Source organism: Rhinatrema bivittatum, chromosome 5 (assembly GCF_901001135.1).
Source record: "Rhinatrema bivittatum chromosome 5, aRhiBiv1.1, whole genome shotgun sequence".
Lineage (NCBI taxonomy): Eukaryota > Metazoa > Chordata > Amphibia > Gymnophiona > Rhinatrematidae > Rhinatrema > Rhinatrema bivittatum.
The window spans coordinates 211,786,491-211,814,430 of NC_042619.1; the positions used below are offsets into that span (position 1 = coordinate 211,786,491).

The 27,940-nt window shown below is 48.9% G+C and overlaps 1 protein-coding gene across 1 annotated transcript in view; it reads right to left on the bottom strand.

Moving 5' to 3' along the window:
- Positions 1 to 25,245, bottom strand: part of CFAP47 (cilia and flagella associated protein 47) — a 1,765,744-nt gene extending 1,740,499 nt beyond the window's left edge. The window contains exon 1 of the mRNA XM_029603108.1: positions 25,066 to 25,245. Coding sequence (XP_029458968.1) covers positions 25,066 to 25,218 — 153 coding nt within the window. The 5' untranslated portion in view covers positions 25,219 to 25,245. The remainder of the gene's footprint in view (positions 1 to 25,065) is intronic.
- Between the last annotated feature and the right edge of the window lie 2,695 nt (positions 25,246 to 27,940).

Consider the following 27,940-nt stretch of genomic DNA (forward strand, 5'->3'; position numbering starts at 1 on the left):
TTGTTAGTTCGGTCTCCAGTAACTGGGGTAATACCTCTTGGAAGCAGACGGTTCATTGGAAGGTGAAGCCAAGGATTGACCTGCTACATTCTGTTCCTTCAGCTGTGAGACTGCCTCCCTCAGCTTGTCTCCAAAAAGATTATCTCCCTTGCATGGAAGATCGGCTAGCTCTTCATGAACATCTTCCCGGATGACACCTGCTCTCAACCAGGCCATCCTGCATGCTCCTATAGCCATCGCCAACATACGGGCCGAAGTGTCGAATGCTTCATACACTTTCCGCAGAAGGTATCGTAATCCTTCCTCCATGTCACGAATGGGGGAGGAAGCACCATGTTTCTGGACTCACTCCGAAGGAGGGGCTTGAGCAAATGAAAACACTCATAGAGATATTGAGTAATGTAGAATTTAGTGCTGTTTGATTTTTGCATTCAGCATGGCCACCTGGAAGGCCTTCTTCCCGATCTCATCTAGGTAGCGGTTTTCCTTTCCTGGCGGCACATTAGAATGTAGCCTGGACTTTTTTGCCTTCTTCATGGCCGATTCTACCACAATGGAGGCATGCAGCAAGACAACTACACCACACTAAACTACGGCAACTTCCTCATTCAAAATTTCAGGTCTATTTTTCTGGAAGCAGGAAGTCCCAAGAAAGGAGATTCCCAGGTTTTTTCCATGACCACATCTAAGAATGCATGGGAAGGCTCAGACAGAACCTCGAGATCTTCAGGATGCCAAGGACCTCTGCTCTAGGGTCTCATATCCTCTTCATTTCCACCATCAGTAGAGACCCCACTTTCTCTATAAACAGAATAAGAGAGGTCCTCATGCAGCAAAGATGGTTCTGGGGGGTCTTCCGGGGGGACAGATGGAATGCCCGTGGAAAATCCTGGTGGAGAGTCAAGCGGTTCCAAGCTCGGCTGTGACGGTGAGTGTTGCGTCCATCGGTGCTAGACGGCTTCGCCCCGTTTGCTTCAACTTGTTCACAGTTCCTCCCGCTGCCTTGGGGAAAATGGCTACCGCCGCGTCTGCAAGACGACCACTCCGGCGTCCCCGAAATGGCTATGGTGCTGCCTCCCGCCATGCTCCTCCTAATGGCCTACCAGGGTGCGCGCACGTACGCCACCCACGTCATTATACCAGCAATGACGCGAACCTCAGGGGCATTCCCCTCTACTGACGTCATGCCATCTGGGTATATAGCCTGAACTCATTTGCTAGCTCATTGAGTTAGCAACAGATTGGTCTCAGCCGGTCTTAGCTACTCTGCTGCTTCCTGCTGCTGCTGGAAGCGCTCTCTCTGCCCTTCGGGGTATTGCTAACCTGGGTGCCCGCTCCTCGGGGGCCCTCTGCTTTATTTCAGGTGCCTTACAGGGATCAGGTACTCACTCCTCGAGGGCCTGCTCTCCCTACCTCGGTACCTGTACCTTCTTCTTCAACCTGGTGGAATTGCATACCTACAGCATCCATCTAGTGAGTAATCTAACTCTCAGTCTATCTCATCCACAGTACTGCCGTGCTGGGAAACCTATACTTCACCTATACCATCGGGGTAAGAAGGGCTCCATCTGCCGAGGGTTCTGAGACTGCTACTTCCAGACTGCCTCACTACTGCCACCTCTGGTGGCTCACTTCATGCTGTATAAATAAAGAACTATTCTGTGTTTGTGCATCTGCGTTTAGCCCAGTGCTGTGGTGCCTCACGGGGCTCCTCCCCGTGGGCGTGGTCATCTGCCACAGCACCCAAGAATCCACCCAAACACTGCTAAACCATAACAGTGAGAGTGGGAAAGACCCTCCTTGTCCCTGGAAACCTTGCTGTCGAGGTGAAAACTCTTCTTGTGGGGGCAACTCCACCACTGAGGGGCTCGGAGGTGGACGATTCCCGGTCTCTGATTCTAGAGATGTGAAGAAATTATTAAGAATGTCTGAGATCTGGGACATTGCTTTGGAAGCCAGGCCACCTCCTACAGTGGTATGCCGATCCCCTGCCTCGGTAGATATGGTGTGAGAATGAACCTGCTTGTAGTGGGCCGACTGCGTTTTCTTGGCCCCTGTCAGTACCACAGCCAGGAGGATGCTTGACAAGGTCCCTCATTCATGATGAGTTGCTGACTCCGATGTATTAGACAGCCTGCCCCTCTTTACTAAAGGTTCCTGAAGCTGGGGTGAATACCACTTTCTTCTTGAGATGGAGGAGAGATCAGAGTATACTCTCTGTGAAGTTACTGAGGAATCCCCTGATAAAGGAGAGTCCGGGGGCATTCCGGGTATAGTTCTTGTGCGGTGAATACACTTTGAGGGTCTATCCCCGGTTCCCTCCTGCACACAGACTTAGATTGTGCAGGCCTGAGTCTTTTGGGGTCATTCCATGGCACCGAATCCGTCATATGCGTCATGAGCGTTGGTAAATCCAGGCCTAAGTTTGTACCCGAGGCAATGGAAGGTAAAGTGACTTGTCCAAGGTCACAAGGAGTGACAGCAGGACTCAAACCCTGGTCTCCTGGTTCATAGCCCACTGCTCTAACCACTTTGCTACTCCTCCACTCACTAATGGTGGGTTTGCTGGGCATGGGGGGCGGGAAGTGATGGGGGATTTAGAATCGTTCGCTTGTGCTTACTTTGGGGTCCCAGGGAAGACAATCTTTTCTCCTTCGCAGGTCTATGTACTTTTGGTCCCGGGGAGGAGTGGGAGGAAGGTGCTCCGAAATTGAAGCATAGGACCCGGCTTCTTTGTCTTCTCTCAGGCATGCAATCTTCAGTGCACTCTGTGTCTGGGCCCTGAGCGACATGCAACCACAGTCCCAGCAATTGGACTGGTCATGCTCAGGGTCCAGGCAGATATAGCAAAAATTATGTCAATCGGTGATGGACATAACTTTACCGCATTGGCAGTATTTAAAGCCAGGCGGCTTAGGTGCCATGCTAGCACTGAAAAGTGTTTTGTTTTGTTTTTAAAACTGAGGAGAAAAATAAAGAGAAAGATCTCCGCATGCGACTGGCAGAGCAGAAAAAACAGACTGAGGAGAAGATTTGCACAGGAAGAAGTGCAGCTACACAGATCCAAAGCTTTGCAATTGCTGATAGAAGCTCTGCACACAGGCCACCAGAGGATGCCCCCAGACAGCAGGGCTAATTCAGCCCTGCTATTGATGAGAAATAGATTTTTTTCTGGCTTGAATTCAACTGCTGAGACCTTATTGTGAAAGGGAATATTTTTGCTTTAGATTTTTTATATAATGCTTTTTGGCACTTCATAGTTTACATCAGAGCAGATTACATTCAGGTACTATAGGAATTTCCTTTACAATCTAACTTTGTATCTGAGACAATGGGGGGTAAAGTAACTTATCCAAGATCACAAGGAGCAACAGCAAGATTTTGTTCTTTCTATTTTTGAAAAATTGATATTTTGCATGGATATTTTTATTTCTTATGTTTAGAAAGAAAAAGTAGAAGGGAAGGAGCCCCCTCCTCCATGCCCACCCCATCTCCCTCTCACCCCCTACCTTCCATTCTAACTTTATAGACTAACCCACTAATTAGGAGGTTGGACTAAACAGAATAACTTGACATTGGTTGACAGAGTAACATAAGGAAGTAATTTAGATAAATTTAGTCATTTGTGGAATCAAATTATTTAAGTAAAGTTCTGGGGGAGCTTAATTAATACCATAAAGGTGAATTTTAAAAGCCCTACACATGCCCTACACATGCCAAAGCTAGGAGATACGTGCAGAAGTCGTACTCGCATGCACCACGTGGATTTTAAAAGGCGCATGAGTACGCGCGTATCTCCTGGAGCATGCACAGATTTTTTTTCTTAAAGAAGGGGCAGGGCTGGGCGCATTCTGGGCGAGGTTTGAGCGTTCCAGGATTTTTGAATGAAACCAGTGCATAAATATTTATACGTACAAGCGCTCACTGGTCCCCTACCGCGGAACTTTACTTCTGCTATGGATGGTGTGTAAGTTGTAAAATAAAAAAATCTAGGCTAATCAGCGAGGTTTGAAGGGTGGGGCTTACAGGATAAAAGGGAGGTTATTTAGCTAGGGAGGTTAGGAAGTCCTTTACCTGGACGAACTGGGAATAAAGTGGGGGAATTGATAATTACTTTGGCATGCATGTCTACTAAAATCCCCCACTTGAGCAGTAGAGGCAGCATTTGCACGCACATCCGCAGGTCTGTATCAAATTATGTGCATAAGTACACACAAACAGCCTCTTTCATACCATGCGCACATTTGGGGTCACCAATAGAACTGTTGAAGCAATGCAAGTGTCCAGGCTCATCCAGGGTGTCTGCAATGCGGGAATCATGGGACCATTTTAACACCTTTTAACAAAGTTTGTTGAGAACGACCGTCTTCCCTGGTGGGACAGCCATGGTGCATGCAAGGAGGACTTGGGCCAGGTTGATGGTGTGTCGGAGTGGTTCCAAAGTGTCTTGGGTCAGAAACAAGCAGGAAAGAGTATCTGCATGAGCATTCTTAGCTGTGGGCCTGTCTGAGCTTGAAGTTGAAGCAGGCAAAAAAACAGGGACCAGCGGGCCTGTTGGGCATTAAGCCATTGGACTTGTTGGAAATGCTCCAAATTCTTATGGTCGGTATAGATGGTTATGCGATGCTGTGCTGTGCTCCCTCCAACCAGAGACACCACTCCTACAGCACCAAATTTGATCACTAGTAGCTTCCTATCACCAATCCCAAAATTACGTTCGGCCAGAGAGAATTTTTTCCTGTAGAAAAGTGCTGACGCAAGATGGCCCCTACCCCTACAGAAGATGCGTCTACTTCATCAACAAAGGGGTGCATGGGATCTGGGTGATGAAGGCAGGGCTCCCTAAGGAAGGTGGCCTTTAAATCTTGGAAGGCTGTCATGGCCTCTGGTAGCTAGAGTTTGGTGTTAGCTCCTTTACGTGTAAGGGCCGTAAGTGGCACAGCAATCTTGGAGTAATTGTTTATAAAATGTCGATAATAATAAGCGAAGCCCAGGAATCTCTGCAGGGCCCACAGCCCACTAGGCTGAGGCCAGTCTTGGATACTAGTTTTTTGGAGTCCATGTTAAAACCCCTGCTGGAGACAATGTAGCTCAGAAAAAGAAGGCATTCCCTTTTGAACAGCATTTTTCGAGCTTGGCATAAAGCTGGTTGTCCCGAAGAAGCTGGCGTACCGATAGGCATACCAGCGATGGGAAGAAAGATCCTTGGAAAAAATTAAGATGCTGTCGAGGTACACTACAACACACTCATATAGAAGGTCCAGGAAGATCTCATTCATCATGTTTTAGAACATGGCTGGAGCATTGCGTAAACCGAAAGTCATCACCAGGTACTCATAGTGACCATCTCTTGTGTTAATAGCTGTTTTCCATTTGTTGCCGTGTCAGATACAAATTAAATTCTAAGCCCCCCGGAGATCCAGTTTTGAGAAGATTTTTTCTCCTTGCAGGAGGTCAAACAGCTCCGAAATTAGGGGTAAGGGATAACAATCCTTCCAGTTAATCGCATTCAGAACTCAATAGTCTATGCAGTGACGAAGAGTCCTGTCCTTCTTAGCCACGAAGAACAAGCCTGCACCAGCTGCGGAGGTGGACCGACAGATAATCCCTGTCCAGGTTCTCTTGAATGTATTCGGACATGGCCTTTGTCTCAGGAAGAGACAAGGGATACACCCTCCCACAGGGTGGCTTGACATCAGGTAGTAAGTCAATGGCACAGTCAAATTCTCTAACAGGGGGCAAGATATTGGCTTTCTTCTTGGAGAAGACATTGGCAAATTTTGTGTACTGCGGTGGAAGGCCAGCAAAAGCAATGGATGTGGAGAGATATTGCCAAGTCTCCACCTTCTCTAAACAGGAACTGTGGCATTCTGAGCTCCACCAGGAAAGTTGAAGGGATGCCCAATTGAATTGTGAATGTTGCTGGAGCCATGGTAATCTCAGAATCATGGGATGGATGGCCTTGTTGATTACACGAAAGGCCAGGTGCTCAACTTGGAGAGAGCCCGTATGAAGTTTTACTGGAGCAGTGATGCAGGTGACTTTCCCTGGCAGGGGATCCCCATGGTTGGAGGAAAGCACCAGGGGAACCGGACAAGAGAGCATGGGTATTTGGAGGTGGTCCACGAGGGCCTTCATGAGGAAGTTCCCTTCTGCTCCAGAATCCACTAGGACCAGAGTGGCGAAGTCCTGGTTGCCCATGGATACTATCACCAGTAGAGCTAACGGGGGAGTTGGTGAGGTAAGGCCTAGGGTTAGACCCCCTGTTGAACCCTAGGCCTGGGAGTTTATCAGCCTCACCATGCAGCAGGCTATTAGATGACCTGCCCCATACAGTAGAGACAGAGCCCAGCCTGTTGACACCGGAGGCACTCCTCTGGGATCAGATACCCACATCCCAATTGCATCAGTTCCTCAGCAGGGGATCCAGAGGAAGGAGACGACTCCAATAAGAAAGCGGGATGGTGAGGCAAGCTGGCAGCAGCCTTGCATCTCTTAGAGGGTTGCAGCTCCCAGTTCTGTTCCTGGAGCCAGCGGTCGATCCAGTCCATCAAGTCAATGAGGAATTCCAGCAAGTCGGGAAGCTTGCAGGCTGCCAGTTCATCCTTTATGCAGGAGAACAGTCTATTTAGGAAGATGCTGTGGAGACAGTCCTCTCCCCAGTTGAGTTCCATAGCCAGGGTCCGGAATTCGATGGCTTAATCTGAGAGGAAGCGACTGCCCTGACGGAGGTGGAGGAGCTCCGAACCAGAGGCTGACTGGTGACCAGGATCATCACATATGGTTTTAAAGGCCACAAGGAAGTGTTGGAATTCCTGAAGAATGAGGTTGGAGTGCTCCCAACAAGGGGGATGCCCAGGCCAGAGCATTGTTCAGAAAAGAGAGAATATAGATAGTCTTCATGGAGTTATCCAGAAACAGCACTAATTGGAGAACAAAATGCATATTGCACTGGTTGATGAACCATCGGCACATTTAAGGTTCCCAGGCATAGCGAGGGAGAGCTGGTAATGAAATGACGGATTGTGAGGGTCCCATGGGAGTGGCAGGTGCCGGCGTACGAGGTGTCGATGTGCCCAAGGAGACTGAAGAGTCGAAGCTGGTACTGAGATGCTCCATAGAGGCCCCTAGAGCTTTGAGAAAGCACTGCTACTCCTGTATCTTCTAGAGGCCTCCACCGGGTCCATGGTTATGGCAATCTGTTGCGAATGTGGATCCTTCGGCCGAGGGGAAGTTGGCGCTACCTGCGGGGAGGAGCCCTGCAGGTCTCCACCATCAGCAGGCAGAGTTGGCAGAACCAGAGGCCCAACTGTAGCTTCGCCAATACTGGCCCACGTTCTCCTTAGGTGGAGCCCTTGGGTATTGGGGCCAGGTAGTCTTAGGTGGGGGCCTCTACGGTGATGGAAATCCAGGCAGGCAGGAAGTACTGCAGCCCAGCTTGCTGAGGGAGCAGTGGAAGGAATGGCCAGGGTTAAGCTGAAATCAGAGCAGGCGGAGCACAGCAACGTTGGTGTCCAGGCAGTGGTCAGTGGCAGGCAGAGAAGAATTACAGTCAATGTCCAGGCTGAGGTCGTGGCAGGTGGTCTTCAGGCAGCATCAGGGTCAAAGCCAGAAGATCAGTCCAGGAAGGATGATGAAGAGGGGAAGGACGAAGACCACAGGACCACAAAAAACACTGAGGACAAATGAGAGGAAACTGACCATAGATGAGGGAGTCCAGGAACAACCAGATGATGGTAACTACAAAGAGAAGACACGGACTCAGGAAACCACAGCAAGGCAGGAACCAGGAACCAGAAACCAAAGACAGGAATGCAGGCAATACACTTCTCCCACAGGAGTCGACCCATTGCCATGGTGTCTGTGAAGTGCAGGAGAAAGCTGTAAGGTGCCCCAGCCCTCAGGGAGTCGGGCCGGGTCTCCTCACCTAAACGGGCATGAAGCCCACTCCAGCATCCCTCCGCCACTGCTGCATCCTGGCACAGTTCACCGCCTTTGCGGCCTGCTCGCGGTGTCCCGACGCCAACGATGCTGCATCCCTGGACTCCCTAGGTGCGCGTGCGCACATGGATTCAGTTTAAAGGGCCAACAGCAAGAAAGTTCCCAGCGGCCTGGGATGATGACGTCAGGCAAGGCAGGTATAAATATTCTGCCTTGCCACTTCCTCCTTGCCTCGGCAACAGGTCCAGCTCATGGTGAGTGTGTGTTGTCTGCATCCTGACCCCGCGTTCCTGTGATTCTTCTGACTCCTGCTCCAGATCCTGCCCTAGTCCTGTTCCAGCTCCTCATTGTTCCTGCTCCCTCGGATTGATCTACTGGCTCTGACCCTTGCTAGTCTCACCATTCCTGCTTGTCCGCTGCCTGCCCTGATCTTCAGCCTGGCTCACTGTTCCTGCTTGTCCGCTACCTGCTCAGACCTTGGCCTGGCCTCCATCTCCTGGAGCCTGCTGCCTACCTCGACCCTTGACATGTCCGACCTGTCTTCCACCTGCTGTCTGAGAGGCCCGCACCTAAGTCCTGCCGGCCCTGGCACGCAAGGGCTCAACCTGCGGGGAACTTGGACTGGTATAGGTGAAGGTCCTGTTGGGCTCTCTCCCTCAGAACTGCCTCCCAACGATGAGGACCACCAAGGACCTCTCCTTGGTGCTGGTAACAACCTTGTCTCGGCTCAAGGGTCCACCTTCCTTACAGGAGCCTTAAATACTGGTCCAGCTCTGACGTCATCGGGTTGCGCCCTTGCAAGATTCCCATCACTGGCCCTTTAAAAAAAGGGCTGTCAGCACACACACGGCCCTAGGGAAGTAAGGCTAGCGCAGCAGCGTCCTGCCACCTCTGCTGAGTGCTGGACTGGAGCGGCTTTCTGCTATGACTCCAGAGGCATGGCTGTGGCGTGAACAGGGAGGTTGGAGCCATCCCCAGCGGAGGTAAGAGCAGTGATCCTCAGGACAAACTTGCGGACCACCAAGCACACCAGGAACCTATACAGGGACAATATCATCTCCCTTTTTCTGTCAACCATGCCTCTCCCTATGCAGCCAAGTATCTTTCTGGCTTTTGCTGCTGATTTAACCACTTGTTTGGCCATTTTAGGATCATTAAATATAATCACCCCTAGATCCTGCTCTTCCTTTGTGCTTACAGCATGGGCCCCATCCTCTGGAACTCACTACTGTGTGATTTAAAGAAAACCACAGACTCTGTATTATTTTAAAAAGGGCTGAAAAAAATTATCTTTAACAAAGCATTTGATTGTTAGCAGATCTCTCGCTTCTTTTACCAGCATATCCTTCCCTCCGTAAGGCTGAAATTGAAAGTTATGTTTATTGATGTATATGTCTATGAATATGAATGTTAAGTAACCATTGATTCTTATTTTGTATATACTTTTCTTCACTGCCCCACACTACTGGAGGGTGCAGGCTACAATTTCTTATAATTAAATAAATAAATATATACATACATACATAAAATAGAAGAATTTCACCTCCATTACATTACATCTCCTTTGAGTTTTTGCACCCAAAACCCATTTCTTTGCATTTTTTAGCATTAAATCTTAGCTGCCAGAACCTAGTCCATTCCTCAAGCTTTGCTAGGTCCCTCATCTTTTCCATACCTTCCTGGCTGTTTACTCTGTTGCAGATTTTGGTATCTAAATTTCCTTTTGAGAATAGCCTGGGGAATAAAGCAGTTTTGTGCATAGTTTTACACCCACTCCAAAGAAGTATTCCGGAAGTGGAAATAAGGTTGGGAAACATTTATGGAGAAATTACTACTTTCCTGATAATTTCCTTTTCTTTATTGAAGATATGTGGATCCACACCACTGAGTTATGCAACTCTACCATCAGATGGAGATGGAGCAAAGCTGACTTCATGATATATATACCCCTGCACTGACATCAGCCCACCAGTATTCTCTGCAAAAGCCAACTGTGGACAAGCTAACAAAATCTGATTATTAACAGACAACCACTCCAGCACTCAGCTAACAGGAAACCACTGAGCTCAGACAAGGAGTATAATAACACTAGTCTAAGGACTGGATTGACACTTACCAGTAACCCCTGGAACAACGCAGTCATGCAGGAGGACAATAGCACAACCATCCGGCAGCCAACGGCAGAAAGGTAGATCCACCTATCTTCATTAAAGAAAAGGAAATTATCAGGTAAGTAGTAATTTCTCCTTTCTTAACATTCAGATAGGTGGATCCACACCAATGGGATGTCCCAAAGCTAATCCCAAACATCCTCCCGGGTCTGCACATCCAGGCGGCAATGCCTGGAAAAGGTATGTAAGGACCATGTCACAGCTTGGCAAATCTTGACAGGAGATAGCAATCTAATCTCTGCCCATGATATTGCCTGAGCCCTAGTGGAATGAGCCCTAATCTGACTAGGCAACAATTGCTCAGCATCCACATACATGGCCATGACAACCTCCTTAATCCAGCGGGCTATTGTAGCCCACGACAATGGCTCACCCTGTTTACTCCCACCTGATACGCTCTGCGTCCGCAGACGGCTGCGACCTCTCTCGGTCCTTCACTACTGAGGATGTTCTGGACATTCCACATCACATCATTGATCCAGACAAGGTTCTTCTCTCCGCCACGTTCACCGTACCTCCCAGGAAGACGGTGGTTCCCCGTCCACTGCATAGAAAAATTCTTCGATGGGCGCACAATTCCCTACTGGCAGGCCATCCAGGTCAAGCTAGAACTCTTTCTTTACTCCAGAGGTTCTACTGGTGGCCGACCATGAGGAAGGATGCCCAAGCGTATGTGGATTCGTGCCCTACCTGTGCCCATCAGAAGCCGCCGATGGGTCAACCTTGGGGCCTCTTGCAACCACTTCCCACACCCAGTGAACCGTGGACACACATGGTCACTGATTTCATAGTGGATCTTCTTCCTTCCAGCAGCAACAACACTATTTGGGTTACGGTAGACCGGTTTTCAAAAATGGCTCACTTTGTGGCTCTACCTGGCCTCCCTTCAGCCCCGGAGTTGGTGAGACTGTTCATCCGCCATATATTCCGCCTCCACGGACTCCCGAGGCATATATTCTTTTGTTATCTCAGTGTTAATCTCTCTTTTGCATTCTCTTCATTCCAAGTTACATTTTATCCCTGTTTTATTGTAACTGCTACCTTATTCTTCTATCACATGTTAATGTTTTTAAGTTATTAAGTATTTATTCTGTTGTCACACCTTGTTATTTGTAAACCGGCATGATGCGACTCCCATCGCGAATGCCGGTATATAAGAAATTTAAATAAATAAAAAATAAATAAATACTCTCCGACCGGGGAGTGCAATTCACGGCCAGATTCTGGAGGGCCTTATGTAAAAAATTTGACATTGCCTTGGACCTCACATCGGCCTATCACCTGCAGGCCAATGGCCAGATGGAAAGAACAAATCGGACCTTAAAGCAGTTTTCCAGGCATTCGTAAACTCATGACAAAATGACTGGTCCGAGTTACTTATTTGCGCTGAGTTTGCCCTCAATTCTCATCTTTCTGCATCGACCGGGTCTTCACCCTTCCAAGTGGTATACAGGCATCAGCCCCTACCTCCGCTTCCACTACCTCTGTGAGTGGCCTCTCCTGCAGCGCAGGCCACCACCCAAGAGTTGCATCAACTTTAGGACGACACCAAACGACTTCTACAACAAGCTGCCCAGAAGTCCAAGAAATGCTATGATGCTCACCATCGGACAGCCCCTTAATTCAGTCCTGGTGATAAAGTATGGCTTAGTGCTCGATTTATTTGCCTGAAACTACCTTCAGTCCGCTTCACTCCCAGGTATATCGGGCCATTTCCCATACTTCGTTGCCTGGGCCCAGTTACTTACAGCCTACGTCTACCCATATCGCTCAAGTTTCATAACGCCTTCCATGTCTCATTACTTAAACCTCTCATCCTGTCTGAATTTTCCAAAAGACTGCCTGAACCCCCAACCTCTGGCATCAGAGGAGGACATCACATATCAGGGAGAGGACGACCTGGATGTACGGAAGCGAGGAAGACGATGGGAATATCTGATATCGTGGGAGGGCTTTGGGCCTGAAGAGAATAGCTGGGAGCCTGCAGCCAACATTCCCGATAAAGAACTGATCAAGCAGTTTCATATTTCTCACCCAGGAAAACCCAAACCCCCGGGGGGGCCCTAAGAAGGGGGGTACTGTTACACTCCGCAGCCGCAGATGGCTGCGACCTCTCTTGCTCACCTCCTTTTTCTCTGCCTTGGCTCCGTTGGGTGAACTCGCGGCCTCTGCCAACCACCGGCGACCTACCTGCCTCCATTCCCAGGCCCACCAGAGCAGCATGGACGCCGCCGACCGCCATCTTACCCTTGGGGTTCCCTAGGCGCGTGCAAGCGCTTCCAAGCCGGCTTTAACCACGTCATGGCGGGAACCTCGGGGGCATCCCCCTCAGATGACGTCACTCAACTTGGACATTTAAGCTCGCCGGCCCAGACAGCCAACACCTTGGCAACAAGTTCATCTTGTTGAATCCACCTTCTGTCGCTTCAGTGCTTGTTCCTGTTCCTGCTTCCGTGGTGTGAGACTACCGGGTACCCGCTCCTCTGGGGACCTTCCTTGTCTCTCGGCTATCCGCTCCTCGGAGGGCCTCTCACCCGGACTCCTGCCTGCCTCACTTCCCGAGGCCTTCTACGGAAATTCTACTTATCTTCAGCCACTGTGAGTAGCCACGCTGTGGACCACTGCTGTGATATCTACATGGGAATCCTCTCTGGTGTACCCCGCTCTGCGGACCATTGCCGTGATATCGCTAAAGGAACTGTTGCATCCGTCGCTGCTCGACGCCCTCACTCCGCCCTCCTTACCATTGTGGCGACTCCCTCCGGGCCTGATGGACGGTTTGCTGCCGCGGCGTCTTCTTGCCGTCTTCCTCCGGCGTCCCCGAAGTGGCATGACGCTGTGGATCCGCCATGTTCCTGATGATGCAGGGCACACGCGCGCTCTGAATTATGTACCAGCAAGGGCGCGAACCTCAGGGGTGTCCTCCTGAACTGACATCATCTGCTTCCAATATAAAAGGTCTCAGTATTTGCTAATGAATTGAGTTAGCAAGGATTCGTCCAAGCTACTCTGCCTCCTCGGACTTATCAAGGGTACCCGCTCCTCGGGGGCCTAGTCTCTTTTCTCTGTTTCAGATTGCTGATAGGAACCGATACTCTCTCCTCGAGGGCCCATGTTCCTGAACACTATGAAGATTCTCTACTGCCTAGAAGCTATCACAGATACAGACAATTGTGAGTTACCATCGCTCTCGCAGAGCTTTCCCTGGAACCAGGTACTCGCTCCTCGAGGGCCTAACCCTTTCCAGCTACTGAGCTTTCTAAAGACCTTATGTGAGATCTGTCATCCAGTTCTGGCTATGAACACAGCATACCCTGTCTACTCGCTATCTATAGTTTCTCTACAGCTCAGCAACCCTGGGATCTCTGTTCCAGTACCTGAGGGACTTCAGCCCTGCCGGGCATATCAGCTCACTACTGCCACCTCTGGTGGTTCTACTAACCTGTCTAATAAAAGAATTATCTGTGTCTATTACTGTACTCAAGCCTAGCCGGTGGTCCCTCTCAGGATATCCTCCTGTGGGTGCACTCATCTGCCATCGGCCCAAGGATTCACCTATCTACATTCCTCTACAGCTGAGTGTCCTCTCCAAGCACTCCGCTGGTAACAGATGGCTACTACTTCCCCACCTGGAGTCTTCAGCAACAGATTCATTACAGTTTGTTACTACTCCCTCTACAGGAGCTGAGCATATCAGTATACTAACTTCTCCTTCCTCAGGAATAGATTATAACAGATTGCTACTCCGTACAGAGATTCATAACATATTGTTAACTCCTCCCTCTTGAGGTGTCATTCACAACCAGCTTGCTCACTCCTCCCCTTCATAGGAGTTTAACCATCACAGATAGCTAGCTCCTCCCTCCAGAAGAGTTCATTACAAAGATCGCTAACTCCTCCAACCACAGGAGCAGATCCTCTACAGATTGCTAACTCCGCAGTCTAACTCCTAACAGGAACCCTCCAGGTCAACCCCACTCTGCGGACCTGTGCTGTGATATCGCTAGAGGAGCCCTCGCTGCAGACCTGCAGGATGATATCACTAGATATCACCGTGTGTACTCCGCTCTGCGGACCACTACCGTGACTCCATCGAGGAACCCTCTTGTGTACCATCTCTACGGACCCCTTGTAACTTCAGTGACTGTGCTTTCGCTCGGCACTCCCACTCCTTGTGTACTGCCGCACCTATTGCCTGATTCCTATGAGTCTGATGTCAGCATCTGCGCTGTTGCTCCATGGCCCGCCTCCAGGGGTCACCCTCTCCTTCTCCTTCTCTACCTCTGCTGTATATCATCCCGCAGCCGAGACTTCGCCTCCCTACGGTGAGGCTCAGGGGCTCCTCCCCTGGGCGGTACCATCCCTCACCTCAGCCAAAGGGCCCACATATCCACAAATCCTAACACCACCATGGAGTATAAACAGTCTGTCTGTCTTCCTGAGAGGTTCAGAAACCTCTAAATATCTCGATAAGCCTCTTGACATCCAAGGACCATAACAGGTGATATTCATCCACATCTCTCTCCCTATCCAGAGTCGGCAGGGAAATTGACTTATTCAAGTGAAAATCTGAGACCACCTTTGGCAAAAAGGACAGAACAGTATGCAACTGTATCGCCCCTGGAGACACTCGCAGAAACAGTTCCTGTAAAGTCAAGGCCTGCAGTTCAGAGACTCTACGCACAGAACAAATTGCCACACGAAACTTTTTCAAGATAAGTAACCTCAAGGAAAGGCTACATAGTGGTCGAAAAGTGGGACCCGCCAGAAAATCCAAAACCAGATTAAGACTCCACAAGGGCACCGGCAACCACAGGGGAGGACAAAGATGCTTCACCCCTTTTAAGAAACGAGCCATATCTGGATGAGCTGACAAGAGTCCACCATCTACTTGACCTCAAAAACAGTCAAGAGCCGCCAAATGTACCTTCAATGAATTAAGGGCCAACCCTTTAATCAATCCATCCTGCAAAAATTCCAAATTGAGTGGTATCTTAACCGAACAAGGCTGAACCCCTCGACCCTCACATCAAACCTCAAACCCTCGTAGTAAGATGGTAATCACCACAGTAGAAGATCCACGCTTCAGCAACTGAATCCTCTCAAAGGCTATATCATAAGACAAAATGGAGTCGGATCTTCGTGAAGAACAGGCCCTTGCCATAGGAAATCCCTGTGAACCGGTAATTGGATAGAAGAATCCACCAGGAGCCTTCGCAAATCTGCATACCACATCTATCTGCGTCAATCTGGTGCCACCAGAAGCACCATCCCTGTGTGACTTTTGATCTTCTGAATCATTCTGCCCACCATGGGGCACGGGGGAAGGGCATATTGGAGTTTGCCTTCCAGCCACTCCTGCATGAGGGCATCGATGCCCAGGGACTTTTGATCTCTTCTGTAACTGAAGAAGCAAGGAACCTTTGAATTGTGAGATGTTGCCAGCAGATCTAGAAAAGGGAGGCTCCAGCAGTCCACTATGAGGTGGATTGCCTCATTTGACAATTCCCATTCTCCTGGGTCCAGACTCTGTTGAGAAATTTGGCTCTTACATTGTCTTTTCCTGCAATGAGGGTGTTACGGTCGCGGACCCTTCGGCCGGCTGAGATGGAGGATGGAATACTGTGGGAACCCATAGAAGCGTCACAGCCGGGAGGCGGCGCTGAAGAGATCCTGGAGAGGACTTCACCACTGGAAGCCCGAGGTCCCCCCAGGAGAGCCCCTAGGGACCCGGGCCTCTTGGACTTAGGCGGGACCCTATGCGACCAAGGATCCGTGCAGCGTCCGGCGAGGTGGACGTCGAGGGTAGCCGGGCCCAGGAGACGGAAGAATCTTCACCCTCGGAAGCCCGCAGCTCCCCCAGGAGGAGCCCATGAGAGCCCAAGCCGCTGGGACTGAGGAGAATCTTCGGGGCCACGGATACCGGATACCTGAGATGGTGGAAGAAGTCGAAGTCCAGGAATGAAGCCGGGTCAGAAGCCAGGAATCAGAAGACGAAGTCAGAAGCCAGGGATCAAGCTGAAGCAGAGTCGTGGACGGAGCCAGGGTCAGAAGCCAGGAATCAGAAGTCAATGCCAAAACCAGTAGTGGAAGCTGAGGATGTGATCAGAAGATGGAGCCAAGTCAGATGCCAGAAGTCAATACCAAAACCAGGAGCAGAAGCTGAGAACGTAGTCAAGAACAAAGCCAGGTCAGGAGTCAGAAGACAGAAGGACAATCAGGATACCGCAGCAACTAACCACTCAGGGGGAACTGAGGGACAGCCCCTAAGGGGCAGCGTCTGACGTCATCCTTAGGGGCTGTCCCTGAGTTCCCACGCTGGCCCCTTTAAATCTGGAGCCCCTACGCACTCGTGCACCTAGGGGGCGGGGCCAGTGACGGGGAATCGGCGGCGTCTCCCTCACAGAGGGGACGCCGCGGCAGGCTGCAATGCAGGCCTAGACGGCCTGGGAAGAGTCCGCGCGGGCCAGGCTGGCCCCAAGGTAGGAGGAGGGACTGGGGCACGGCCCGGTCCCATAACAGTGGGAGGCTGAGATCTCCTGAAAATGTACCTCCACCCATTCCATAAGTTGGGCTATTTCCTGCAACACTTGCTGACTCTTGGTTCCTCCCTGGCGATTGATGTAAGCCACTATCATCACATTGTCAGACATTATCCAGACCGCTCAACCCTGCAATCAGTTGATGAATCATAAGCATGCCAACCAGATGGCCCAAGCTTTCAGCCAATTGATGCTCCAGAAAGACTCTTCTGTACTCCAGTGCTCGTGCACTGTTAATTCCTGAGAGCGAGCCCCCCCCCCCCCCCCCCCCCCCAACCCTGGAGGCTTGCATCCATCGTAAGTAACAGCCAGTCCGGTGAATGTAGGGAAACCCCCTTCCTTAGATGGTCCGCTGCAACCACCACTGCAATTATATGCTGATCTCCACCAGTAGGTGAAGCCGTATCGAATAGACTTGAGACTGTAGACTCCAATGAGCCAACAGAGTGCGCTGAAGAGGGCACATATGTACCCTTGCACATGGAACCACCTCTAGGGTGGCCGCCATCAACCCAAGAACCTATATATAAGACCATATTGTTAGGCATATTGTTTCTGTCAATAGACGCACCTGCACGATCAGCTTCTGAATGCGGTCCTCCAGCAGGAACACCCTGCCTTGCTTCATGTCGAACCGAACACCGAGATACTCCAGGGATGTCTGTAGATTGCTCTTGGCCAAGTTCACCACCCAACCTAGTTCCTGTAGCAAGGAGATCACCTTAAGTGAGACCCAAAGACTCTCTTTCAGATTCTTGGCCCAAATCAGCCAGTTGTCTAAGTACGGGTGAACCACAATGCCATCCTTTCTCAACAGTGCTGCAATCACCACCATAACTTTGGAAAAGGTTCTGGGCGTGGTAGCCAACCAAAAAGGCAGCATTCGAAACTGATAATGTTGCCCCAAAACAGAGAAACGCAGAAACCGTTGTTGCTCCAGATGGATGGGAACATGAAGTAATGCTTCTGACATCCAGATAAGTCAGAAACTCCCCCGACTATACTGCTATCATCACTGAGCGTAAGGTTTCCATGTGAAAACGAGTCACCCGCAAATGACGGTTAACTCCCTTGAGATCTAAGATGGGGAGAAAGTAACCCTCCTTTGTGGTTACAATGAAATAAACGGAATATCTGCCCATATTTTCTTGTGACATGGGCAGTGGGCACTGGAACTACAGCCCGCAGGCTAAGGAGCCTTGACGATCCATACTCCTGGGGGAATTCTGCGCAAAAAAATTAAAAATTCTGTACATGAAAAATATAAATTCTGTGCACAAAAACTTAAAATTCTGCAAAATTCTGCAAACTTTATATTGGTCAAAATAACACAATTTACATGACAGAATAAAGTTATTACTTAAAGATGCAGAATTGTAAATATTTAGAGCAGAATTTATTTAGATTTTTATTCCGCTTTTCGCACTTTTTTCAGCGCTTCAAAGTGGATTACATTCAGGTACTGTAGGTATTTCCCTATCCCTAGAAATTCACTATAAGAATGTCCCTTCCACTCTCCCCTGGCCTCTTTGCCCTCTCAGGCCCCAACTCCTTCACCTGCCAGTATCTCTCCCCTCCATCTCTAGGCTCAACCCCTTCCACTCTATGTCCACTCCTAGAGTTTAACCCCTTTCTCAGTACTGCCCCTCACACAGGCTCCCTCTGTCCTTCCTCTCTCACCACATACTCCCTTTCTCTAGTGCACATACACACACCCTCATACAGGCTCCCTCACTCTCTCGCACACACATCCTCTCATACAGGGCCCCTCTCTCTTGCATGCACATTCTCACAAGCTCCCTTTCTCTCTCACGCACACACCCTAACACAGGCTATCACACATACACCATCCCTTCACAAAGGCCAACACCCTCACATACACAGGATCCATTTTTCAAACACACCAGCTCCCAATCTCTCACACACATATACACACTCCTACACAATCTCTTCACATAGGCTCCCTCTCTCTGGCACCCACACTCAAACACCCGCCCTGCTCTCTCTCACACTCCCCCTGCTCTCTCTCTCACACTCTCCTGCTCACCCCCCTGCTCTGTCTCTCACCCCCTCCCCCGCTCTCTCTCACCCCCCCATCTCTCATCCTCCCCTCCCCCTCCTCTCTCTCACCCTTCTCTCCTCTCTCTCATACCTCCTCCCCCTTCTCACACTCCCTCCCCCTCCACTCTCTCACATCCCGTCCCCCTTCTCACACACACACATACACATACACACACACACACCTCTCTACATACGTTCATGCTCATCGGGGCCTTCATCTTCGCTGCGAACGGTGCACTCCGTTTGCAGCATGCCGGGGTCTCCTCTGCCATTTTCTGCGCAGAATGGGCTGGATTTTAAAAAGGTTACGCACGTAAATCCGGAGGATTTTCGTGCGTAACCGTTCTTATGCGCGCCGGGCCTATTTTCAAAAGGCCCAGCGACGGGCATAAAGCCCCGGGACGCATGTAAGTCCCGGGGCTTTACTAAAGGGGTGGTGTGGACCAGAGGCAGGGGCGGGACCAGAGGCCTCTGATAAGCGGCCATTTGTCGCTGTGTCGGAGGATCGCGTGCCAGCAGGCTGCCGGCGCACGCATCTTGCGCCTACCCAGAGGCAGGCACAAAAGGTAAGACAAAAGTCAGGGGGAGGTTAGAGTAGGGCTAGGGGGGGAAAGGTAAGGGGAAGGGGTGGGAAGTTCACACTAGGGGGAAGGGAACGGGAGAAGGCAGCGCGGCTCGGCATGCGCAAGGTGCACAATTATGCACCCCCTTGCGCGCCCCAACTCTCGATTTTATAACATTCGCGCGCCTGCGGACACATTATAAAATTGGGCGTACATGTGTGCTCGCCGGGTAGCACGCGCACATCTACGCCTGCACGCACCTTTTAAAATCTACCCCAATTTGCGCAGGGGGCGAATTCTGCGCAAATTCTGAGCTCTGCAGTAGCGCAGAATTCCCCCAGGTCTAACTCCACTGCTTGTCTCTTCTGCGAAGAGTTGCAGGGAGACTCCACGACAACATATCGAGGAACGCTGAGAAACTCCAGAGCGTAGCTATCTGTTATCACTTCCAGATATTGGTCTGACGTGATCTTGACCCACCTCCGATAAAAAAGAGAGGCGACCTCCTATCTCCTGTTCCTGGGGGTGGGTCAGCACACCATCATTAAGAGGCTTAGGGGGGGCACCACTACCTGAGCCTGAGCCCCTTCTGGGCTGCCTGGGACGAAAGAACTGAGACCTACCCAAAGGCCAAGTCCTCTAAGAAGTCGCTCCTCTGTACGGGCAAAAGCGTCCGAAACCCCTAACACGACCTCTCGTGCCAAAGGAGTGCGGCGTCTGCTTCTTATCCTCTGGTAACTGAGGAACCTGAGCCTCACCCCATTTTTCTAGTTCACTCTCAAAGAAGAATGATCCTTTAAAAGGCAATTTCGTAAGATTAGACTTCGAAATTGTATTAGCTGACCAATCCCTGAGCCATAACTGACTCCTGGCTGCTATTACCGAAGACACCCCTCTAGCTGAAGCGCGGACCAGATCGCAGCCCGCATCTGCCAAGAAGGCGGCTGCTGTTTCCATCTCTGCCCTGGAATTCACATTAGATTCATCGACTTCCTGAGAAAGAAGTAAAGAAGAGCAAGCCATCAGGAAGCAACAAGAAGCTATCTGCAAATTCATTGCCATCGCTTCAAAGGCCTGCTTAACGATGGCCTCAAATCTTCTATCCTGTGTATCCTTCAATGCCACTCCCCCTTCTAAGGGAATAGTGGTCCGCTTGGTAACAGCAAAGACAAGCACATCCACTTTTGGAAAGCGCAATTGCTCTCTCGCAGCTGGATGCAGGGGGTACCGCCCTTCCAAGTCTCGTCCCTCTTTAAAATTAGCTTCTGGGATGCCCCATTCAAGATCAATCAATTCTTTCTTAGCCTCCATGATTGATTGATTGAGTTATTTATTTATTTTATTTCATAATTTTTATATACCAACTTTTAATGCAAGCATATCAAATTGGTTTACAGTAGTTAGCAATTAATCATTTAAAATTATTTGCATTTCCAAAGAAGAAAGAAATAAATACATTATTTCATAATATTATTTATTTATTCATTTATTTATTTATTTAAAAACTTTTCTATACCGTGGTTAAGTTAATTAACCACCACAACGGTTTACAGGAGGGCACGATAATGAAAATTATGGATGGTATAGCTAACAAATTAATCATGTGCCATCATAGTACGGTAACAATTTTAAAATAATAAACTAAGTGTGTAAGTTAAGCCTGTTTGTTAGCAACATATTAGGCGGTTTGATTTTAACATTAATTTGCTTTTGTAGGTTAAAAAAATAACATAGCAAACTAAAAAGTATGCTAAATAATCAAAATGTAAACACTTAGAGAGGTAGTATAGTTAGGGTAGAGACAGTATAATAAAAATAAAAATATACATTACCTTGGTATTAAATCAGAAGTGTAAGATAATTATGCTAACAGCTCTTGGTAGGCTTGTTTAAAAAGCCAAGTTTTAATCCCCTTTTTAAATAATTTGATGTCAGCTTCTAGTCGTAATTCCTGCGGGATGGAGTTCCATAGATGGGGTCCAGCAATAGAGATAGATCTTTCTCTTATATTATTTAGGTGGGCAATTTTGGGAGAAGGAATTGGTAGTATCCCTGTTCCGGTTGATCTGGTGGTTCTTGAGGGGGTGTAGAAGTGAAGTGAAGAGGTTAGTCATTCAATTTTTTCATTGTAGAGGATTTTGTGTATTAGTGATAAGAATTTATGCTGGGCCCTGTATTTGACCGGCAGCCAATGAAGTTCTTTTAATATTGTGGTGATATGTTCAGATCTTCTAGTACCTGTCAAGAGTCTAGCTGCAGAGTTCTGCAGAAGTTGCAATGGTCTTGTTATATTTGCGGGAAGGCCTAAGAATAGTGAGTTACAGTAGTCTAATCTTGATAAGACAAGTGCCTGTAAGACAGTTCTAAAGTCTTTAGGGACTAGGAGAGGTTTTAATCTTTTGAGTATGTTTAATTTGAAGTACCCATCGCTTATGATTTTTTTAAAGCAGGATTTCATGGAGAATTCGCAATCTATAAAAATCCCTAGATCTCATACTTCTAGGGAGATGGGGTAGTTTTTGGCCGCTTCTTGAATTTCAAGCTCTTTTGTCTTGCTTAATTTAGGGGAGATGTATAGGATTTCAGTTTTTTTAGTATTTAGGGAAAGATTCATTTGGGTTAATACCTTTTCAATGGTGGATTGGTATATGTCCCAGAGCTTTAGAGTTTGGTCAATGGACTTTTGGATCGGTATTAAAATTTGAACATCATCGGCATAGATAAAATGTGTTAGACCGAGGCCTGATAGAATTTTGCATAAAGGGAGCATATAGATATTAAATAGTGTAGAGGATTTATTTATTTTATTTATTTAGCAGTTTTTTTTATACCGACCCTCATAGTAGATAACCATATCGGATCGGTTTACATTTTAACAAAGGGTAAAACTGAGGTAACAGTTCTGGTAAATAATAGATAACAAAGGAAAAGGAATAAGTCAAAGTTACAATCAACAAGGTATGGAAAACTTGGAGGCTTAAGGACAAGCTGGAAGGAAGATAGAGGCAGGAAGAATAAATATAACATGATACAAATAATTTAACGGGTTAGAGCATATGCTTTAACCAGGAAATGCCAGTGTCCATTGTTCAGGAGGAAGTGTGTCAAAGTCCTTGTAAGAAGTGAGGCTCAAACTAGTGATTATCCGGTGGATCTGGGAAGGCTTGATGAAAGAGCCAAGGATAGAGAGGATGCTTGGGGCACTCCGAAGCTGAGATCGATAGGATGTGATTCTCTATCAGGAAATTTTACTTTGTAGGTTCTATTTATTAGGTAAGAGCTAAACCATTTGAGCGCTAAGTCTTTAATGCCTATTTCGTTTAGTCTATCAAGGAGGATTTTATGGTTAACTGATAGGGAAGAAACATGAGGCTTTACGCAAGGAAATCAAAATGGGATCTTTCTTTAGCTCAGACATGATCTCAGCCCCCAGTACCTCCAGCATCTTAAATTCTGGGAAATCAGAACCATTAACTCATCTCAATGAAAGAAATGCAACATAGTCCAATACAGCTCCAGCCCTGGGGGAATTTTCCCATCCTCCAGGGAGTAAGGATTGTCTTCATCATCCATGCTATCCGAGTCCCTAATGGTGTGACCCGTAGCAGGTCTAGACGTACTCTGATGCTTACCTGTAGCACCAGGTGCACAGGAATCTGCAGCCTGCAATCATGATCTTTTAAGATTGGCTAGGGCCATCGACTACGCATGAAGAAAGGACTGTAGTCCTTGAAAAAATTCCACCCAAGAAAAGGCAGAGAGGTCCATGCCAAAACCAGGGGACGTCGGTCCTGCGCCTATTGAACTACTTCCCTGCTGACAAACCAGTTAGGGGAGCCCCAAATTAAGGCGCAACCTCTGGCAGCTATTTTCCATTCCCACATCATGCTGTGAAGGACCGAGCTTAATAAAATCAGACAGAGACAATTCTCCCTGAGCCTCCAAACAGTGCTGACACATGCTAGAGGTGACACCAAGCTGAGATGCCCGAATATGGCAAGCAGCAAAAAGAAAAGGCGCTTAGGCTTCTTTGCTATTGGCACCATAAAGTTGTCAGTATGCTCCAACAGGCGTCTGAGAACTGTGCACCCAGATGTGCTCGCAATAGGCACTTGAAAAATAGGTGCTCAAAAATTAGGCACCTAATACACTATTCCAGGTAGATGCACAACTGAGCACCCACCCGAGTGTTCACCATCCATATGCCCGCCTAGGCACCCTTAAGCGCACCACTATGCGTCCACCTAGATTTCTAGGCCCCTTTGCACACAACTGAATGCCCAGGTAGGTGCCCCTATGCGTTAACGGAGCACTCAGCTAGGCGCACAACCTGATGCACAGCAGGGCACATAAGCGCGAACCAATGTACCTGAAGAGGGCAGTCTTATGCACAGAGAAAAAGCATGTGAATGCTGCTACGGCCTACAATGCGGTGAACAATCTAAACCTGAAGGTGAGGCCTAGCCCAGAAGGTTGCTCAGTCCACCAAGCTGCCCGAATCCCCAAGCTCCCCTGGAGGTGGGAACAGTCGTCGGATCGGTGGGCCAAGCACAGAGCCCAGTGGGGAGAGGAATCCCTAAAATCAATTCCCCTTTACCTCTTTTTTTTTTTCAATAACTCTTTACCTGAGCTCAGACTGTCCTGTCCAAGTACAGAGTTGGTCTCTGGCTGCAGGGGGAGAGGGCATAGACCTTTACCGCAGTGCTCGGCTTCCTGCATCTGCTTGCCTTTCAGCTGTTTTTTTTTTTTAAGAGCTAAATTCATGCAAGCAGAAACCAGCTACTGTACCAAAGCACTCATCTGAGGGAGGGATCCGAAGATATCACCTCAGGAAACTCGACTGAGGAAGGGACCATAAGATATCATCACAGGAGAGCAGAGCAATAAACTTCTTTCTTTTCTCCTTCTATAAAAAAATTGTAATGCATTCCCCAATAAGGAAATGCATGTCAACCATCTGCTGGAGACAGAGAATACTGGTGGGCTGTCAGTGCATGGGTATATATACCGTGAGGTCAGCTATGCTCTGTTTCCATCTGCTGGTAGAGGTGCATAACCCACTGGTGTGTTATCGCCTAGCTGTATGCTAAGTGTACTTTATTTTCAAAAGTGTGTGCATAAATGTACACACCCACATTCACACCTGTTACTGTGCAGGTGTAAATATGTGCACATGTGTTGTCACACCAGGGAATTTTTAAAGATGACTTACGGAAAATTTGGGTTAAAGTCCATAGGTCCTTTCTACACACAGACTTCAGTCCTATGCAGGGGAGTGAAAATCACCCTCAGTAACTGTGAAAACATTTCTAGCAGTGGAAGTAAGTAGCTCTTCTTGAAAATCATTTAGCCATCAATCAGCCTGATGCCTGTGCCTCAAAGGCAGTTGCTTTGTCTTGATTTTGGGGGCAGGATAACTTCGACAGGGATGATGCCACAAGCCGAGTGACGTAATAATCCTGCTGATGCAATGCTTCTGTGACGAGCTTGGTGTCCCCCCACTATAAAGCACTGGATATTTCCAGCCGGCCTTCATTTAGTGACCGACAAGCTAATTTGAACGCGTTTATATTATATGCAAGCTGAAGTGAACTGTGTAAGTACATTACAGTGAGAATAATCAGGGGAGGGAGGGAATAAAGGGCTGCAGCACCGCGTGGGGTGGGGGGACAGGAGGCAGGCCCCACTACATGGATGGATGCTGCACCCCACTGGGTTGTGATCTGCATCCACGCGGGGCCCCGAGAACCGTTGCCCCACCCCCGCCCGTTCCCCACCGCCCCTCACCTCCTGGAGCTGGGGGCCGTATACGGCGATCCTCTTCCCGCAGCTGCTGATATTCCTGACGGTGAGGGTTTGGCGGTACACGCCCCCGACCACCACATCGTCAAACTGCAAGAACTGGGGGAAGATCCGGACCCCGGCCACGTCCGTCTCCATGCCGGTGCTATTGCCAGGCCGCTTCCGCCCGCTCCGTCTCTATGACAGCGGCTGGGGCCTCGTCTCCAGCGTGGAGACGGTTGCCAAGCAACGGCAGAACCGGAAAAGCTTGGCAGGAGGACAGAAGCTGATTGGTGGAGCGCCGAAACGTCATCGCCAAAACCAATCCCGTCTGTAAACCGAAGCCCAACACCCAACAAGGAGGCTCCCCGCCCTAAGCTCCGCTACGACAGCGTCTCCTTCGGAGCCCGGGACACTCGATATCTGGCAGGGTCCCTGCCTAACCCTGGCGCGACTCTACCCATTGGAACCGACAATGAGACCTGTAGTTAAGAAAGTAAATGACATCAAGTAAGGCCCATAGATTATGCTAACGCCCTCTACCACGACAGGCCGATACAGTACAGTGCGCTCCGGTGGGTGCGAGTTCTCCGGTGGAGCGCACTTTTATCCCGGGTTTGGACGCGCGTTTTCCACGCGCTAGCTTTGTCCCCCTGATACAGTACACGGCCGATACAGTAAAAGTTGCGGGAGAGCGGGCGCTCTCCCAGCGCATGCACAGGCCACTCTCCTATGCGTGCGCGATATAGTATCGGCCGCATGCAAATGAGGGCCCACGGTAAAAAGAGGCGCTAGGGACAATAGTAATTCCCTAGCGCCTCTTTTTTGACAGGAGCGGCGGCTGTCACCGAGTTTGACAGCCGACGCTCAATTTTGCCGGAGTTGGTTCTCAAACCCGCTGACAGCCACAGGTTCAGAACCGGACGCGGGCAAAATTGCGCGTCTGGTTTTCAAGCCGCGGGCTGATTTTACTTTTTTTTTTTTTTAATTATTTTTTACTTTTGGGACCTCCAACTTAATATCTCCATGATATTAAGTCGGAGGGTGTACAGAAAAGCAGTTTTTACTGCTTTTTTGTACACTTTCCCGGTGCCGGCAGAAATTAACACTTACCTTTGGGTAGGCACTAATTTCTGAAAGTAAAATGTGCGGCTTGGCTGCACATTTTACTTACTGAATCGCGCGGAAATAACTAATAGGGCCATCAATATGCATTTGCATGTTGCGGGCACTCCGCTAGTAACAGATTGCTACTCCTTCCCCATCAGGAGTCTTCAGCTACAGATTCATAACAGTTTGCTACTCCGCAGTCTATACCTTAACAGGTTGATACAGTAAAGTGTGCTCCGTCGGAGCGCACTGTCAGCCTGCTCTGGACGCGTGTTTTCCCTTACCCCTTATTCAGTAAGGGGAGGAAAACACGCGGCCCACCCAAATTCAGTAAGGGGAGGAAAACACGCGGCCCACCCAAATGCATGTTGATGGCCCTATTAGGTATGCGCGCGGGATCCAGTAAGTAAAATGTGCAGCCAAGCCGCACATTTTACTCTAAAAAATTAGCGCCGACCCAAAGGTCGGCGCTAATTTCTTCCGGCGCCAGGAAAGTGCACAGAAAAGCAGTAAAAATTGCTTTTCTGTGCACCCTCCGACTTAATATCATAGCGATATTAAGTCGGAGGTCCCCAAAAGTAAAAAAAAGTAAAAAAAAAAAAATTTGAATTCGGCCCGCGGCTGTCGGGCCAAAAACTGGACGCTCAATTTTGCCGGCGTCCGGTTTCCGAGCCCGTGGCTGTCAGCGGGCTCGAGAACCGACGCCGGCAAAATTGAGCGTCGGCTGTCAAACCCGCTGACAGCCGCCGCTCCAGGCCAAAAGGAGGCGCTAGGGACGCGCTAGTGTCCCTAGCACCTCCTTTCCCTCGTTTGCACCGCGTCACCTCATTTGAATACTGGATCGCTCGCACCGGCGAAGGGCCGGTGCGTGCGCCGGGAGAGCGGGCGTTCGTCCGCTCTCCCGCGGTTTTACAGTATCGATCCGTAAGTTTGTTAACTACTCTCTCTACAGGAGCTGAGCATATCAAATTACTAACTCCTCCTTCCACAAGTGCCAGTTCATACAGATTGCTAACTCCTCGGTCCTTGAGGAGTAGAGCATAACAGATTCCTAACTCCTCCTACCTCAGGAGTCGATTCATAACAGATTGCTAACTCCTCCTTCCACAGGAGCAGATTGATAATAACCGTTGCTAGTAATAGCAGTGGCTATTTTCTAAGTCAGCTTAATTAATAGCAGGTAATGGACTTCTCCTCCAAGAACTTATCCAATCCTTTTTTAAACACAGTTATACTAATTGAACTAACCACGTCCTCTGGCAGCAAATTCCAGAATTTAATTGTGCGTTGAGTGAAAAAGAACTTTCTCCGATTAGTTTTAAATGTGCCACATGCTAACTTCATGGAGTGCCCCCTAGTCTTTCTATTATCTGAAAGACTAAATAACCGATTCACATCTACCCATTCTAGAACTCTCATGATTTTAAACACCTCTATCATATCCCCCCTCAGCCGTCTCTTCTCCAAGCTGAAAAGTCCTAACCTCCTTAGTCTTTCCTCATAGGGAAGCTATTCCATTCCCCTTTTCATTTTGGTCGCCCTTCTTTGTATCTTCTCCATCGCAATTATATCTTTTTTGAGATGTGGCGACCAGAATTGTACACAGTATTCAAGGTGGGGTCTCACCATGGAGCGATACAGAGGTATTACGACATTTTCCGTTTTATTCACCATTCCCTTCCTAATAATTCCCAACATTCTGTTTGCTTTTTTGACTGCCACAGCACACTGAACCGACAATTTCAATCAGGCCGATACAGTACAGTGCGCT